At 35.4% G+C, this 19,177-nt stretch overlaps 1 protein-coding gene across 3 annotated transcripts in view; it reads left to right on the top strand.

Moving 5' to 3' along the window:
• LOC126268189 (F-box only protein 11) overlaps positions 1-18,532 on the top strand; it is a 53,939-nt gene extending 35,407 nt beyond the window's left edge. For all 3 annotated transcript variants that reach the window (XM_049973796.1, XM_049973797.1, XM_049973795.1), the window contains exons 8-11: positions 513-733; positions 844-1,062; positions 3,797-4,004; positions 12,663-18,532. In XM_049973796.1, the coding sequence (XP_049829753.1) occupies positions 513-733; positions 844-1,062; positions 3,797-4,004; positions 12,663-12,792 (778 nt within the window). In that variant the 3' untranslated portion in view covers positions 12,793-18,532. The remainder of the gene's footprint in view (positions 1-512; positions 734-843; positions 1,063-3,796; positions 4,005-12,662) is intronic.
• The last annotated feature ends 645 nt before the right edge of the window (positions 18,533-19,177 follow it).

Raw genomic sequence — 19,177 nt, 5'->3', positions numbered from 1 at the left:
GTAACTGTAATGATGATTTCCTTGCAGATGTGGTGTGTAAAGTGAATTTAGCCTGAAAATCGAGTTATTAAGATGGTTGATACATAGGAGTAATCTAACTGATAGGCTGTTATTTCAGTGTTTCCCCTGCCATTTTTCTTTGCTTTTTAGATACTGTACATTGTTTATATACTTCCTGAATGTGCCATTGGTGAGTAGTGGACTTCTGATAGGTGATATTTGCGTAACTTGCCCCTCACACATACCTGCCTTTGGAGGTGTACACTGTAGTGGACTTTCGAACTCTCTTTGTGTGCTAGGGATTGTGAAGTAGGTGATATTTGCATAACTTGCCCCTCACACATACCTGCCTTTGGAAGTGTACACTGTAGATGAAGTATTTTTAATTTTTATTTTATAAATAACATCTTTCTGTGAGTATAATTAATGTGCTTTAGAGGTGAAAATTTTTGTAGTATTAGTGCTGGGCATTTCCAGTTCAAACTCTAAAAGTATGTACAATAATTTTTCAGGACGGGTAGCAATCCAGTGATACGGGGTAACAAAATTTGGGGAGGACAGAACGGTGGCGTTCTGGTTTATAATGGTGGACTTGGGTTACTCGAACAGAATGAAATCTTTGATAATGCAATGGCTGGAGTGTGGATTAAGACTGATTCCAATCCTACATTAAAACGCAACAAGATATTCGATGGAAGAGATGGTGGCATTTGTATTTTTAATGGAGGAAAAGGTATATTTTGTACTTTGTCTTTTCCCTTTTTTGCTTGCAAGAATTTGCAAATTTAGTGTGCTTAAATTTTACTGTCAGTGGCAGTTTTTAATAAATTTCTCCAATTTTAGGTGTGTTGGAGGAGAATGATATTTTTCGTAATGCACAAGCTGGTGTTCTGATTTCGACACAAAGTCATCCAATTCTGAGGCGGAATCGCATATTTGATGGACTTGCAGCCGGAGTGGAAATTACGAATAATGCAACAGCGACTCTGGAATATAATCAGATATTTAACAATCGCTTTGGTGGACTTTGTCTCGCAAGTGGTGTGCAGCCAATAGCCAGAGGTAGCACTTTACTAACAAATTTCCTCTTACAGTTGGCTGTAATCTATGCAGCCTGTAACCAAATGCCTTGTCTGTTTACTGCAGCCACCAGTTTCTTTTTAACGTGTTATATCAGAGTGTCTGTAGTGTGTCCAGCCCCCATCACTGATGTTTTGTTTGCAAAGAGTATTGTCCTCAACTTGGGATCTGAGTGATTGAATAGTACAGTTTGATTTTTAAAAGTAATGTGATGTGATTTTGAATATCACTCTCAAATCATTGACATGTTGTGCACATTTACAGTATAATTAGTGACTCTGAGATCATTGCCAGGTAGTTGGAGTAAGAAAAGAGAAAAGTTAAACTCAGAGATTACAATATGGTAGTTGTACTTTAAGTATTTTTGCTACACAAACAAAACAGAAATTGTTTAATGGGTATTTAGGCAACAGTTCAAAGTCAACATTTTGGTAGAAAGCGCACAAGGGATTTTTGAGAGTGAATAAGAAATGGCCAATGGTATATCTGCATTCATTTGCGATGCATCTGTGGACTGTAATATCTACTCCCAAATATAATTCATTCCTGTATCCCCATGCACGTTTTAAAATGAACTGATGGAAAAAGAGGTAACCCTATCCATTTTCAGTTGTTTGCAATCTGTGATGGAGTTAAAGCTATATCACTCTGTCACCTTCACCAGCTTAAATGCACTGTACATATGCTCACAGCAAAAATATATTTCCAAAACCTTCCACAACAGTGTACATGTTTATTCTCATGCTTTCAATTTACATTAGTTCAATAGTTTTTTGCTCCAAATAAATCCCTCTTTGGTCTTACTGTAACAAGTCGGTGTGTTTATTATGGCACACAGTTCTTCTGTCTTGCTCATTGTCAAAGTTGTGTGTTTACTTCCAATATTTTGTGATAGTTGATACCCATATTGTCAGTAGGTACCTCATAGTCACTTGCTGCCTTTATTGTTGGCGAGTAATCAATAATCTAAAATTTTTATCGTATGTGTCAATGTTGTAGTCAGATGGCCTTAATTAGTTATTTTATTCATACCGTGTCAAATAGGATTTGTGTGGATGGAGTAAATATGCAGTGGCACAATCAGTCTGCTGCCTTTTGGTAGGCTATGGTGCATGGAAGTGAACATTTTGATGTTAAAAATCAGAGCCTGAGATTAATGTATAATTTCTAGACATGCACAATGAAGACTTTTAACTTGAGATAGTTCCATCGTGTTCAGCAACTCAGTAGAATTCTGGATGCATGGTGTTTTCAATATACTCAGATGGAAAGAGAGAGAAGTGGTAGCTCAGTTGATATAGAATGTGGCATGCAGGATGTGTGTGCACAAATAAAATTGCAAATGTGGATGACAGGAGAAGATAATTTTGACAATTTAGAAGAACCCATTTTCGATTTTGAAGCATTAATATTACTCCACCTGTGTAGACCTGTCTTAAGTTAACAATACAAGGAAGATGGCTTTAGATGAAGTTGAAGAGGAAAGCAGAGAGCCAGTGTGATGAATTGGAAGCTCCTGTAGAATCAGGTTTAGTAGTGCTGGACTCCTTAAAATCAGTGAAGCAGTCAAATTTATATGTACCTTTGTATTTATCAAAGGATCACATTATTGGACATAAGGAAATAAAGCTTCTGTAATATTTCCTTTGCAAACAGTATTTGCTAGAAGATAATTGTGTACATACTATCCACTTAAAATTGTCTATTTACCAGCTATTGAAATGCTAGCAACTGGAGTGCTGTTGATGGATACAAATGTGACAGTACTGTTAAAACTTTGGTAATTTATATGTATTGCATAATCAGGATAAGGAGAAATGAAAGAGTACATTCACAGCTTTGTAAAAGGAAGGAAATGTCACCAAACACTGTATTAGGATGAGCACAGATTACAGGGAATAAATTTAAACTAACAATGTACTGTTCAAACCCGTCCAAATTCCAGGATACCAATAACTTTCTGTAGATGATAAAGTCTTAGACTACATTGGTTTATTTATTACTTTCACGATTTCCTTTGCAGGCCATTTGTACATAGCTTCTTGATAGGTTTGATAAAATTTGCATTTAAATAATGCAAAGTAATTATTCACAAATTGTCTATTTTTAAAAATGTGTTTGGATAGACAAGGAAGACTGACTGTTGGGAACTGCCAGTCCCCAACAGTATGTCTCTCCTTCTCATCCTGTCTGGTAAGTCTCCCCCAACACAGGATTTACAGCTGCTTTTGTGTTGCTTTCCCCATTCTCTAAACTTTGCTAGTCATTTTCCTTCATCCTTCTTCCTTTCACTTCAACCCTTCTGCCAGGAAGAGGACCCCACTGGCTCAGAAAGCTTGCACATTTTCTTAACTTCTGTATATTTTTTTCCCCTGCTGCATAGATTCTTTACCTATCTAATCACAGAAAAGTAATTATTTGGTTTTCTCTTAATTAATGGGATGAAGAAAATAGTCAACTAAAACCAGCCAGCTTCTTTGTGTTTTTGGTGTGTGTAATTTTGGTTAGGTTGTGTGTGCTGTGTGACAATTTTGTCAAAAATTGGTTAGAAAGCTAGTGAATGCATGAAATATATCCATCCAAACTGTTGACTTTATTTCTGGGATGATTGTTCCAAATTTGTGATGAAAATACTTTACTTTACAGTCATACCAAAGAATTGCCTTTTTAGCTCCGATTGTTTTACATTTCAAAAATTGTGATTTTGTTTCAACAGGTAACAGAATATTTAGCAACCAGGACGCTGTAGAAAAGGCTGTAGCTAATGGCCAGTGCTTATACAAAATATCAAGTTACACTTCATTTCCTATGCATGATTTCTATCGCTGCCAGACTTGCAACACCACGGATCGCAATGCAATTTGCGTGAACTGTATTAAAACTTGCCATGCAGGTCATGATGTGGAATTCATAAGGCATGACAGGTAAGCAAACATTTGTCTGCATGTGTAAGCTATTTCCATCATACACAATTTGCTTAGGACCATTGTTAAACATATGTAGGACGTGATTAAGTGGAATTCTTCCATTATGGTATTTGAAATTTATTGTTGTTATATATATTTCGTTGATCACTTTGTACAAAGATGGAATGAGTCACATTGCAAAGATCTATACAGTACGACAAACATTAAATAATTGTGTGTTAGTACTAATGTCATCTGACCTATATACATGCACTGACACTGCACTACTCACACTATCAATGCTCACTTCAGCAGTGTGATGTGTTACTGATTGTACTAAAACAATTAAAATAGAAAAATAGTAGCAGTGGTGCTACATGTAAGCAGATGGATTGGGAACATTTTTAAATTTATAAAAAAAAAATTGTGGGTAATTTTGTTAAATAGCATTGTTAATGTAACACTTGTGTAATAGGTTGCAGCGTCCAGTTGTTTGTTGGCAGCTGTCATTAAATTTTTCATGTACCGTAGGCATTTGAAAGTGGAGGAGAGGAAGGTAGCGGTGTAAAGTCCCATGAACAATGATATTATTAGACAGTTAATTTTATTTTTGAAAGGCTGTGTTCCAGATAGAAGTTGTAGGAAATTATTGGATGCTCATTTCTCATGGGATAGATAATTTTAAACATAAATAATATAGTAGTAAAAATAAAGCAACTACTCATCTCATAGTAAAGTTGTCCAGTTTTTTTACAGTCACATGAACAAGATTAGAAATTTTGTTAGCTTTCAGAAGGATCCTTTTTTTGAGCCAGCTATTTTGAAGGAATGGTGGCTAGGCTTGTCATGTTAGAACTTGAAAATTTGCCATGAATGTCCCCCCTCCGCCACTCGTAGTTAGCATCAGTGAAAAGCCGTGTGCTGAATTTCAGGTGGCAACATGAACTGGAGATTACAGTATAAAATGTGTCATTATTGCAGATCTTGAAACTGCCTGGTATACAGCCCTCGGTTGTTGCACAATGTGTCACTCTTTAGCCACAGTTTCCATTAGCTTGCAAGGCAAGCACTGGATCATCAGTTGAAAGTGATCATAAGATGAATTAAATATTCGTAGAGAAATACACCTTATAATTTATACATAACATTCCTTCCAAATTGGTAAGGAGTATGTGGAAATAAATACAAGGTTTCCGACTTATCAACATCAGTTTCATTCCTTGTAACTATTGCAAAAATGTGAAATGCTGGTGCAGTGTTCTACATATTTTTTGTGTACCATGAACATATGGTTGACATTTGACAGTTGCAGACACACTTACACATTTTTTGGACAAAACTGTCTGGAGTTAGAAGGGGACTGGATCTTATATCTGTATATTTTGAGGAGTACTAAGCATATTAAATAAGGTTATGAAACCAAGTAGAGGAAAACTGGTAGTGTACTACTGAGTGCAACTTCAGAACATTTTCATGTGCGTAGACTGGAAATTATTGTGATATTTCGATAATTATTGTCTCTGTTACTATTCTGTAAAATTCTCTAATAACTAATGCTCATTTGTATTACTAGGTGAAAACTGAAGTATATCTACTTTATTTGTCAGGGTGAGCTCAAAACATGGTTAATGATTCAGGATGCTTGTGACCATTCCAAGAATCTAGGAGACAAATTTTGTTCCCACAAAATGGAGAAAAAGCATGAAAATGTAATAATTGCATTATTTTCGTTTCCCATTTTTTTTCAGGCATTAGTGATTCTAATAAAAGATTGTTTGTGTAGAACGTTGGTCTTTTCACACAGGCTCCAAAATTTCTTGCCAATTCTTGAGACAAATATTCAGCATAAGTAACAGTGAACAATATAGACTGAATATTGGTTTTCATTATGTATGTATGTTTGATTGCAGATATGGACTGCCTAGTTATCTCTGTTTTTCTCCCTTGAATGAAAGCATCCTATTAGCATGTATTTCTTCTTAAAATTTGCACTGATCTGTGTTGTAAACAAAAAGTTAATTAAATCCTACACCCTTATGCTTTGTTTGTAATCCAAGCTTTCAGTTTTCAAACCTGTTATTTATCTTACACGGTTGTATGTGATTTTTTTTTTTTTTTTTTTTTTTTAAGTGACTAATCCAACAGTGAGGAACTATGAATTCTTCTGCACCTGTGTCATTACCAATATCTTCAGACCAGTCATGCAAGATGGTATTGCTTGCACTAAATGAATTGTGTCTGGGCTGAGAAAAAAAATCAAAGTATTTGCATTTCTTGTTGTAATATCTGATCAACCCCTACAATGTCCTGCAGTTTCATATTTGTTATTATAAAACCTACATTCAGAATGGGAAAAGTGAAATTTCTTTCAGGCAGTATTTGCACGTAGGTATTTATTACCACTTCTATTGAACCAGTACACTGCTTTTCCTTTGTTCTTTTCCGTTAGTGGATTGGCAGTCTACAATATCAAACCTTTTGTCATTCCCAAGTCTGTCTTCACTTTTTAAATGTTAACCCAGAAGTTTAAGTACTATTTACACATCATAACCCTGCTTTTACACTTTTTTCAAGGGACTTAAAAAATGGCTAAACTGTGGAAATGACTTTGTTTTACTCATTGTATATGGGGCCCCCTTTCCATTTTTGTAGTTTTGTATGATATCTGTAGATAATAGGCAAAAAATACTCATCAGGGAATGTTTATTTTTATTAAAGGTTATCTGAATTTAGTGCGATGTTTAGCAGGTGACATGACATTCACCGACAGTTTAGCACAACAAATTGCATTAAAAATAACACAAACCATGCAGCTGCCATGTTTATTTGTGTGTTTGCGAAGCTAAAGTGATGCAGTTGGCAGTTTTAGTATTTATATTTGGTGCCTATGAAAAGTGCATGTCGAGTGTATACTGCATCAAAAATCTCTCTAAACTGCATCATTTTTAGTGTAACTTTCCTGCGAAAGTGATGTCAGCAGATGTATACAGTACCGGCCATTTATCTTGCTGTTTTTGATTTTGTATAAAGGTGTGTGAAATATAAATTAAGTTAAATATGGCACTACACTACAGATCAATCTATCACTGCAGCCTTTATTTCACACTCACTGACTTAGTCAGCTCTCAGCTAAACTGACACTTTCAAATCAACGTACACATAGGGGTTGTGATAGAGATCAGTCTGCATCCACAGCCAAAATAACAGGGAAGGAAACTATACTACACTTAAGCATTTTATGAACACATTTACAAAACATTAAAATGACCTTTAATTTGGCTGGTCTATAAACATGCCATTAACAAATGAGTACAGTTGTTACTACTTTCTGGTAAAAAAAAATTGTGGATTGTTTTAATTTTGTCTGATGAATTTTTTCAGTGTAGTTTTAGAGTTCATAAACACAGTGAAAAAATTTGTCATTGACGTCTGCAGCTGAAATATATTTTTCAGTGGTTTCCACTGCTACATTAACAATTGCAAACGAGGGAACCTCATTGTCTTGATCACTGTCACTTTCTGCGTTTTCTTGTGTGTGAAAATCGATAACGTCAACAGAAACACTTTCCATAGTGACAACATTGATGTCAATGAGTAAGAAATCATGAACCAGATGCTGAAGCTGCAGCTTTTCCTATGATGAAGCAAGCAGTTTTTCACCGTTGTCACTGACACTCACGTCTGGTGCATCAGATCCATTTCCGTTGTCGGCTTTGATGAATCCTGCTTTTCAGAAGCAATTGAAGATGGTGGCAACAATAACTTCCGTCCATGCCTTCTCAATATAATGCAAAGCATATAAAATTGACACTTTAAAGGAGGCTGGGTCATTCCCAACTTCCATGTAAGTTAATGCCTTCTGCACAATCGTCTTCCTATAGTATTTTGAAGGCATGGCTGACACACCTAAATCCAAAGGCTGTAATTTGCTTGTGCAGTTTTGTGGCAGAAACTCTAATTGCACATTACGTAGGCTTATATTTCTTGGATGTGCAGGGCAACAATCCACAAAAAGAAGAATTTTTCTGTTGTCAGTACCCATTCTTGAATCAAGACAGTGTAGTTGTTGATTGGTGACTCTGTGGATTGTTGTGTGCACCAAGACCAAATAGTGGATAGAATTGAAAGGAACATCAGCATTGGCCATGTTTTGTTGCTTTGTTGTCAGCAAAATAGATTTTCAGTCACTTAGTGACCATCCTCACTGCTACAATAGACAATTAAAATTGGTAGGCAATGGTATCAAGCTATAACCACAAAATCAAATTATGTGATCGCTCTAAGCTTGTGGTTATAGCTTGATACCAGTGCCTACCAATTTTAATTGTATATTATAGCAGTGAGGATGGTCACAAAGTGACTGAAAATCGATTTTGCTGACAACAAAGCAACAAAATACGGCCAACGCTGATGTTCCTTCCAATGTAGTTGTTTCTCAAATAATTCAGACATCATCCACACTTTTTCTTGGTACTGTAGATCATTGGTAGTGTCGTAGTGTTTTTATGTTTTTAAAATATGATGGTTTTTTTAGATTTACCAATCACAAACAGTTTACTTTTTGGGAACAGTCTGCATTTGTGCCTAACATTACTGTCAGGCGAACTTTATTGTTTATCGCCATGGCAGTTTTCGCCTTTAAAGGCTGTAAAAGAGACCTGTTTTGTCACTATTGAAGATATCCTTCGGTTTATACTGTTTCAGGAGGTCTTGTAACCTGCCACTCTGCCATTCCGTAACAGATTTTATGTCCACACTGTTTTCTTTGCCACATACTGTTTTGTACACTACATTGTACCGCTCCTTGAATTTACGTATCCACCCATTTGATGCTGTTATGTCCTCGATCCCAAGTACATTGACGACTTTCAGCACCTTTTCATGCAACATCACACCATTTATTGGAATACTCAATGCATGTGCTGCCTGAAACCAGCTCCTCGTAATTTCTTCCAGTTCTGTGTATTTCGAATAGCTAACATATTTCATTTTTTTTGGAATTTGGCCCACTGTTACTTACACTTTCCAAAATAGTCTCTATTTTTCATGATAGTGTTCAATGTAGATACCGGTATTCCTAAACTCTATGCTAATGCAACACATGTTCCATGAGCATCAATTCTTTCCAGAATTTCGACTTTTTTCTTCCATAGAAAGGGTTTTCCTGTCTCTTTTGGTAATATGGCGTTTTCCATCCTACACTGCAACAGAAAACAACAATGTGAAAGCAACAACAAACAACATACTTTGATCACTTCACACAAGGCTACAAATACGCTATGAGGTACACACAAACAAAGTAACAAATAAAAACTCTTTGCACGGCAGTTCTCGAGAGTAGCTGTGTCGACTGAATCAACTCACTTCGGTTGTAGGAACAGGCTTGTTGCGTTGCCAACCTTACATAGCAAACAACATTGTACAGTGAGTATACGAACCATAAAGGAAACTACCGTATTTAGCAAGTTACAAATATTGGAAAATGTACATCCTCTGTATGTGATCATTATCATAGGGTGAAGTTAACGCTGAAACAATGTGGATACAAAAGGGTACTACTTATTGTAGCACACCGTAGTGACAAGATGAAGTTATCAACTCGAAACAAATGAATGTACCTCAGTAGTTGTGCGTTCTTCCGTCTTCTATTGAAACATTTACTCCCATCAGCCATCACGCCAAGCTGTGGTTGGCAATGGCAGGATACAAATCACATCTTTTTCCGACTTCAGATTTACTGAGTGGAGCACCCTGGTGTCACGAAGGTTAAACGTATAACATATGTAAACACTACTCGAAGGTGAATGCTGTGCATGCATCATTTTATGTCAGTCACACTTTTTTTTTCCTGCGAACATTGTTTCATAATATGTAAATTGCAGGAAAATTACTGATATGTTAACTTAAAAACAGGTGTGAATTAACATTGTGTACATAGGAAATTTGAAGGGAGCAACAAAAAATGTCATAAACGGTGGAAAACGTTAATTCAGGGAATGTAAAAGCGGGGTTATACTCTACTCTAAATGATCATTTTCTGCTGATGGCAGCAAAACATTTACAGGGTTCCATATCACCTGTGAGATGAAATTGAATGTACAGAATATTTTTTTAAAACTCAAACTGCGGCCAGAAAGATCCAACTACTTCCAGGAATTAAGAGGAGGGGGGGGGGGGGGGGGCAAACAGTTCCTCTTATAACATCCCTTTAAAGTGGTATTTCTCTTCAAAGACTTCTGCAGTGGCAAGACAGCAAGACAGACGCATACTCCAGCTCATGCACAGACTCTCTGTAACAGCAGCTTGTTAGGTCTAGGGCTATCCATGTCTTGGTTGCAACCCCTCAGGCTGTGGCTAAGCCATGTCTGTGCAATATCCTTTCTTTCAGGAGTGCTAGTTCTGCAAGGTTTGCAGGAGAGCTTCTGTAAAGTTTGGAAGGTAGGAGATGTACTGGCAGAAGTAAAGCTGTGAGAACGGGGCGTGAGTCGTGCTTGGGTAGCTCAGTTGGTAGAGCACTTGCCCGAGAAAGGCAAAGGTCCTGAGTTCGAGTATCGGTCCGGCACACAGCTTTAATCTGCCAGAAGTTTCATATCAGCACACACTCTGCTGCAGAGTGAAAATCTCATTCTGGAGATAACTTATTACTTCCCCCCCCCCCCTCCCCCACATTCGTCACGTGTAATGACCACAAGGAGAAAATTCGAAAAATTAGAGCCAGTACAGAGACTTAACGGCAACCAACTTGCTGTTCGCTAGTGGAACAGGGTTAGAGGGCTCAGTTAGTGGTGCAAAAAGTACCCTCCACCACACACCATTAAGGTGGCTTGCAGAGTATGATGTAGATGTATATGAAATATGTGGAACATGTGTGAGAGAATGAGTCATCTACTTTTGTCCTTATCATTGTCACAAAAATTGGTATTAGTGTAATTCAAAACATGACAGAGTAAAGACAGTAAGTTGGGGCTTATAAGGTAATAGGAGTTGTAAGGGTAGGAAACTTGGGTGGAACCATTTTAAGGGTAGGTAGAGAAGTATTGTGAAAACGTTTGTAGAAGTGAAGGTTTATCAAAAAGTAAATGCACGAGGAGGATACAATACTTTGGAGTAGAGCTCGTATATTGGTTATTGGAATGCAATACCAGTATCTTGCATTCCTCCCTCTTCCCACGATAGTTGCTATCTGTGATAAAAGTAACAATATGTATGTTTCGCTACAGGGTACTTGAAGTAGCATTAAAAACACTGTCTTCTTTCTGCTTGAGCTAGTTTTACATAAGAGACTATCTTCTGTAAATCTTCTACTAGCAGACAGGGGGTGGGGGGTGAGTGTTGCATGCCAGTCTGTAAATCGGCTGCCAACCACACCATAAGTGAATTGGTTACATCAGTGATAAGTCAGTTGTGCAGAGTATAACATACTAAAATCCTCAATGTGCTGAATTTGCATATGCACAGAATGGTGGCATTGTCTTTAATGTCTTAACCAAAGCTCGCCTTACTGAAGTTCAGATTTTCTGCGCAAAGGTTAATAGTGTGTTTTCTCACAAGAGGCCAAATATTTGAAAATAAAAAATTATTTGTGTTTTACATACAGTACAGTGTGAATAACTGAAAAACAGAATACTTAATTATTTCCTTATCAAAATTGTTTCGACATTCTAAAAGTCCACTCCTTTGCAGAAGAAAAATAAGTTTACATGTTGTTTGGCATTTAGAATGAAAATCGGACATGAAGGATAAAATATAAATGAACTATGTACTGCTTTATAAATATTGTTTGTTATGTTTGTGTAAATCTTCTCGAGCAAAAAAATGTGGTTTTAAAATTTTGGATGACTTTTTCCCATTCATTCGGTTCTTAAAAATGTGGAGAATTTACCATATGATCTTTTCAAAAACATCTTCTATGCATTTGACTTAGGTTATTAATAACTCCTTAATATATATATCCATATTCTAATTCTAACTTTTGTCAATTCCCATCCATAATTCCACAAAAAAGGCACAGTTTTGGCACCAGTACATAAATAACCACTTATGACAAGTTAGTCTTATTACAGGAGTAATATAGCAGGAGCACAGCAGTACTACTTGAGTAATACACCAGAAGCAATCACTCACAGTCATGTTTTCAGATGTGGTAATGTTGTCTCATGTCACACAACTTGTTGTCTCTTAATTATGTTGTGTGTTAAATGAGCCTGCTAATACAGAAGCTATTAATATCGCAAATGCTATTGTGTATAATGTTTCTTGTGCTGGGAATAAAAGTAGTCCATATAACTAAAGTTGTAAAACATGATTCATATTCAGAGGTAATATTAGGAAGGGCATGTTTATAAGAGCACAGCTATTCTCAACTTGGTAGTGCCATGTCCCTTAACCAAAGGTACGATTTAAGAATGTGCTTTACCTCACTTTTGTAAGCAGATAACTTCTTAGCATTTTCTTTTATATTAAACTGGATTTTGTAAAAAAAACTAAGCACCTGAGTGTAATTTACTCTCTGTAATGCCTATATATCCACAGTTGTAGGATTTTCAGTTTATTATGCAGACTTTTTTGTGTAATAATGTATCCTTTGTTTGTCTACTTGTCTCCTTTGTGTAAAAGGAAAATCTTAAGTTATATATTTTTTGTAATGTTTTAATTTGTCATTCATTGTGATTTCAGGTTTTTCTGTGACTGTGGTGCAGGAACATTAACTAATCAGTGTCAGTTGCAAGGGGAACCAACGCAAGATACCGACACATTGTATGATTCTGCAGCACCAATGGAGTCCCACACACTTATGGTTAACTGAAATACTTAATTTGTCTGTGGTGTATGTAATACAGGCCACTGGCTCCTCATTACCGGTTTAATGATCAGAGATGGTTACTTTACACTTCAGTGCAGCACCTGAGATAATAAAGACAAAACTTTCATAAAATGAGTTATGTCATCTCAAGTGTGCCACTGTGCTCGGTAAGATGTCTGTTGTTTTGCAAAGGCCTATGTATATAACGTGCCAGATCCCAGTGATGTGACAAGACAAATTTAAAATTTGTGTAAGAATCTCATTTTATACTTAATGTTATGTTATCTATGTGCATGTGCAGCTACAAACTGGGTGCGTTTGTTTATTCTTTTGTCCAAGAGGATTTGTTGAAGATGTGTTCCATTTGTTGTATGAATGTGTTGTTTGAATGTGTACTTGTATGTATGATGTTTGAAATGAATTGTGTGGAAGTGTGTAAATATATACATATGTGTGTTGAGATAATTGATATGTAACTTTTGTTAGGGACTTTGTAAGATTTGTGCTTGATAGTATTGAATGGAATCAAATAAAACAACAGTAACTACATATTTTTGAATACTATTATGGCCATTTTTTATAATGTTTTCTTTTTTCACTTGATTAATGTCACATTTCTGTTCACTTTATTTCACTGTTATGATAGTTGGACATAAAATAATTCCTATAATTCAATTCTCTCTACCATATTTACATAGTCCAGTGACTCGGATAGCACATTGAGGATATGTACAGCATCAATTTTTAAATGTCTTAGTGCTGAAACCCATTAAGAATTCGTTATTGATGTAGCATACTGATGCAGGAGGCTTTAGATCCTTTAGGGATATAGACTAATAAACTTTTTTTAATATCTGCCAATGTGACTTTGCTTACTTGATGTGCTATAAGACTTGTAAATAGACTGTGTATGTGTTATTGTGCTTTTTGAATGAAACATGTTCTGTGTAACTTGTAATAGTTCTTTTTGGTGTGTTTTTTGATGTTCCATCTATTGATTTTTTTTAATTTAATTTTTTTTTTTATTTTAAATCTGAGAGTAATATTCGAACTGGTAGTGGACTACATATGTTCTGTCAAGGTGTATAGCTATGCACACGGAAGTGCTAGACTCGTATGAACTACTATTCGTGCAAGAGGAGGATAAAAGTTGTAAGTTAGAAACCAGTCATAACGTGCAAATTTATTCTTTCCACGAGTCCACTTTATAACTGCAGAAGTTTTTAATTTATCTGTTTCTAGTGCCATAAAGTGTTGTGCGTATAGAATGGTGTATGGTGGTGAAGGCCTGCAGATTGTGTGTACAGTTTTTGGGCACAGGTCATTTCATTGGATTCTCTCATCAGAAAAGAATGACACAAACTTTTGGATTAAAAATTTCGTAATCTAAAGGTTTGGATGCTATATTAAAATTTAATTGTGTATTTTCCTTATTCTTGATTTTGATATTTATAGTAAGGCTTATTTTTGAAGATTTTTTTTTAAAAAAAGACAAGTCACTGCCTAAGTCCCTTAGATTTCTTGAAGAAAAGCATTTGCATATTCAGAGTATTATTGTTCCTCAGTTCTGTAATGCTGCACATTTGATACACTATGAAAGTTTTTGTTATATATGTCACTTCAGTAGTTACAGACTCCAGTATGGTCAACGAAGATTATATTTGATTGGCTTTGATCTGTTATGTGTTATTTTGCATGATAAATTTATCGGTTTAGTTCTTGTATTTTTGTGGCAACACTGTGAAATATATATGTTCTGAAGTCTGCACTTACAAACGTATATGGACAGTGACCAACTCATAAAATTAAATAATAATAATAATAATAATAAAAACTGACTGTATAAGTATTCTAGGTCTAATCTGAACTGATGCTTGCTGTAATGGAAATAATCACATTATTAGTTGTCAATGAATACTAATTCCTCCTGACCTTCCTCCACCAGTTTTTTTCCTCTCTTTCTTTCTTTAAGATCCTAGTTTGAAGAGACTAGTCCCCCCACATCCACTTTCACATAACTGTTTCCATAGTATGCATATTTCCAGTAGTTGCCTATTTATCATTTGTTAGACATTATTAAAGTTGAAACACTTGAGTTGTATAATGATATTGCCTCATAACCTGATCATTTATTTCATAAGAAAACATTCCTTTCACTTAAGAATATTGCTTGACAAAAGCCAGTGGAAGTTCGTCGAGAGCTCTGGTAAACAGATAATTTGAAGATTGCTGCAATTAACATACAATATATCTGTTAATAATATAGGGCTATACAGTGGTTATAGTTAACCTCCTTTGCTGTTATTGGTCTGTATTTTATTTCAGAGTCTTAAAAATGCTTTTCCACTTGCTGCTGTCTTACAGTTCACTTACCATTGTTATGATTTTCATACTGCACTCCAAGCACATACTTGCAGACACAGGGGGAGATACTCAAGAAGATTAAAACTTTGGAGTTCAGGTGCAGTTTTCATGTAATTACTTCTGTTGCCATGCATGTTACCTTTTTACAGAAGAATTGTAACATTCCTTCTCATTCCCCCTCCTCTTTTTGCATTCCTTATTTTTCAAATAAACAGATGTACAATTCTTTCCAGTGACATTTGCACATGCTCAGTACAACTTATTAAGAAGTACTCCTTTTGTCTTCAAAATTACATGGTCTATAACCATGGCACCAAATAAATGATAGTTCTCTATGCACTACAGGTGTGTACTTTGTAATTAACACCACGATTGTTCACAGCAATACTAGGAATGAGATAGTTTTATTGCTCAGACTAATGTGGATATAAGAAGCTTTCATGCTCACATTTATGTCCACAACATGAAAATTATATCAAAGTATCAGTACTAGGCTTTCATCTATGTTAATTTACTCTCTGTTTTCTGGCTTTGCTCAACTTTTTGAAATCCTGGTATATTGTCAATTTACTACTTCTACTTCTTCCAGCACAATAATTACCAAATGTTACCATAGTGAAGTTTGTTTATTTTAACTGCTGTTACTAAGCTTGTAGAAATTACAGAACAAAGCAAAAGCTTGATTTTAGTTTATTGTAAAAAGAAAAAAGTTGTAATTCAAAAGTAATCGCCAGTTTCTAAATATTATCTGACATAACTATAGAATTTGAAAGCTGTGTTTGGGAATGCCATTTATTTCATTCCATAGCCTTCTTCCAGTTGATATCCACTCATAACTGATCCACATCTGTGGATGTTTTCAGTTCACTTTTACACTTCACCAGAATCTGTGAACATTGTTTTGGGATTAAAGATGTACAGAAATCGGTGTTTGTTGTGGTGCTATGTGTGTGTAGCTGCTGTAAAAACAATTTTATTGAGACTAATATTTGCTGTTACACTGACTCAACCAGTGTGTGTGTGTGTGTGTGTGTGTAATTCAACTATGTTGCATGTTTTGAAAGCCACTCACAAAGCATATAGGTTTTTCGTAATTGGTCTTTGAACAAGACTTTGTATTAGGTTATTGCTGTTTTTCCTTATAAGATCTTTATGCACTCAGTGTGATGCAATTATCTGTTTGAGAAATGTATAGAGAGGGTTTTCATTCAAATATTCCCATTAAAATGTCATTCTGTAATGGCTGTCCATTAGTTTTGTTGCTAGAATTTGTAGATTTTCATGGTACTGAGCAGTGAAGTGGAACAGGGATGTTGCCAAGAATGTTTGTACAACAGTATTTTGACAGAACTCAAAACTGCTTTTCAGTTCCTGTCCATTTAAAATTATTTTATCATCTTCTAAATAATTTGTTACTGTGATACATTTGGAATTTCTCCTTTCCTACTATTTAGAAATTTTCTAAACATATCGGTAAGATTTTGATGGTGAAAGAGTTGGACCCACACAGTCGTTCCAGTGCACAACTTAAAAATCACTGTTTTGAATTTCAGATTCTGCAAATTTTTAATGACAAAGTATTTGCGTTAATATTCTTACGCCTTGATTACGAAGTAAATAGTAACATTGTACATTCAACATGTTAGTGTTTACAATTATAATTAAAATAAACAGTGTAAATATTTTGAATGGCGCCACCAGTGAACATTGGTTTTTTAAACCAGGTCACTAAGTTTCTCAGTGGTTGGTACGAAATCGATTGCACGCTAATATCCCAACACGTTGAGAAATTTGATGGAAGTTGTTCATAATGATACATTGCTCTGTACTACATTTGTAGCTCTGCATTCCATTGTGGTTTAATCTCTGCAGAAATGAATTCGAGAGTTTACTGCAACATTTATGCAAACATAAATATATTGTGATGCAAGTAGTGAGTATAAATGAACATCATATGACCTCCAAAGAGCAACATTCAATGACAGTTAGGATTTTCAAGTAATTACGGATAGTGGCCTCATCTTTGTTGAGGTAGGCAAATACCGTGAGAGTAGCTCTGTGTGAACGGATTAGTGGGATAGAACAAATGAAGAGGGATACAGATGAGATGGGACAGCTTTAAAGAGCATCATAGGTGCCTTCTCTTATCAAAGTTTTGAGTCCAGTGGCACAAATAAATGGCGTGACATGCTTTCCACAACTTGTGTAATTATTCTTAACTTCTCTTCCATGCAAAAGTGCAACTTGGATTCAATGACAATGTGAAGATATTTGCCACTGAAGCATGCCATATTATGGAATTAACCAAAGTCGCCATTCAGTTTGCATGTCAAGACACAGCAGGAAATGTAGGCCATGTGAAAGGAGAGAGATCACTGTCATAATTCAGTACAAATACTGTTAACCATTGTTGTGCACTTTTTAGCACTTGTCACCATGCAGTCACTCTTTGCAAACCCATTAGTCATAACTAAAACATGTAAAAATCTGAAGTATGTTAAGATATTCTGAAAACACTTTTGAGAGATTCCAATTGAAATGGTCTTATGCAGTACACAAGTTGTACAAACTTTTACGAACTGCAGTGCCACTCATTTCTTGTTAATCAGAAACTGTGCTCGTCTCTAATACATGCAAATTGTCTTTAAGGAACTTGAAAATACAGTGTTAAAGCTGGAAATACAATGTTAAGGACTGAAAAAAGGTGTAATATTGTGAGAGCAGAACAGTTTAATAGCTTTCACTCCTGTTTTATCTGATGGAACTAGCAGGACTTTTCAGTTATGTATATAATACACTAGTACAAATTAGTTCCATTGGATAATAACTTATTGGCCTGTGAGTTTTATAATCTGAATTGCAGCTGTAATGTAATAAAAACAGAATAAGTAAGAATAAGGAAAGCTCCAGAGATAGAAATCGGATGTTTTCACTGTCAGTACTGGCAGCCATGCATGGTGTCTGACACAAAAATATATATATATATATACCCTTTTCAGATATTTTTACTATTAAATAGAATTTTTGAAACTTTTGTTGGTGCAGACACTTGATTACTGTTTTACAGAAATTATTTGTACAGTGTGCATAATCAAGAAGTTGATGAAACTGTCATGTAAACCATATGAATGATATGTCTTAGAAATGATTGGCCACTGTATGTTATTTCATTAAAATATATTACTCAGTGTCCATGTGGTTTCTTGAACACGGCATAAATCCCAAAGCTGATATGTTAAGGTCATAATATGCTTTCCAGGTATGATGTATATAGTGCTCTTCCGCCTCATACAGCTGCATGATATGTAGTATATCTTGTAAAAAAAAATCCGAAATTTGGACATAAATGTAACAATAAAAGTATTGGGAAAACACTGTTTACCATTTGAAGCAAGGTATATTGTTTTGTCGTATTTGATGTATTCTGTCAGTTCTATGCGGATTCCCAACATTACGAACAGAGAAGTATCTGCATCATCAGATATTTTTAGCACATTTAACAAAAATGAAATATGGCATTAATTCTTCCTTTCCTGGATGCTATTTCTGTATTTTTGTGACAAAACAATTGAATAATGTAGAGGACAAATGTGGAAAATATTGAAACAAAAGAGGGGATTTATAAATAGTGAAAAGGATCAAAATGATATGTAATGTTTTGCCTACTCACCTGATCTTAGTAAGTGGGAAAAAATATTGCTCAACACACACATCACAACATCCAAAAAGTGTTTCGATGAACGCTAAGCACCAACAGACATAAGTAATGGCTTCTGCTGAGAAGATAGCGCACAACAGTCAGATGTGCACTGTGACGTACTTTCTGGAGGTAGCATGCATTATTTCAAAAACATGATCCTTAAGGAAATTGTATCAATGTTATGTTAATCACTTGTTTTCAGTGGGTTGAAACTTCTGTAATAATAGCTGTCAAATTTAGCATTTTTGTGGCCATGGTGTTGGTAGCTGCTGTATAAATAGTTTATTAATGTTGTGCTTTTATATAAAATAGTTGAAATGCATT

The sequence above is a fragment of the Schistocerca gregaria genome, chromosome 4 (assembly GCF_023897955.1).
Source record: "Schistocerca gregaria isolate iqSchGreg1 chromosome 4, iqSchGreg1.2, whole genome shotgun sequence".
In the NCBI taxonomy this organism is placed as follows: Eukaryota; Metazoa; Arthropoda; class Insecta; order Orthoptera; family Acrididae; genus Schistocerca; species Schistocerca gregaria.
Note: the sequence above shows the minus strand (reverse complement) of the source record. Positions and strands in the feature narration are given on the sequence as shown.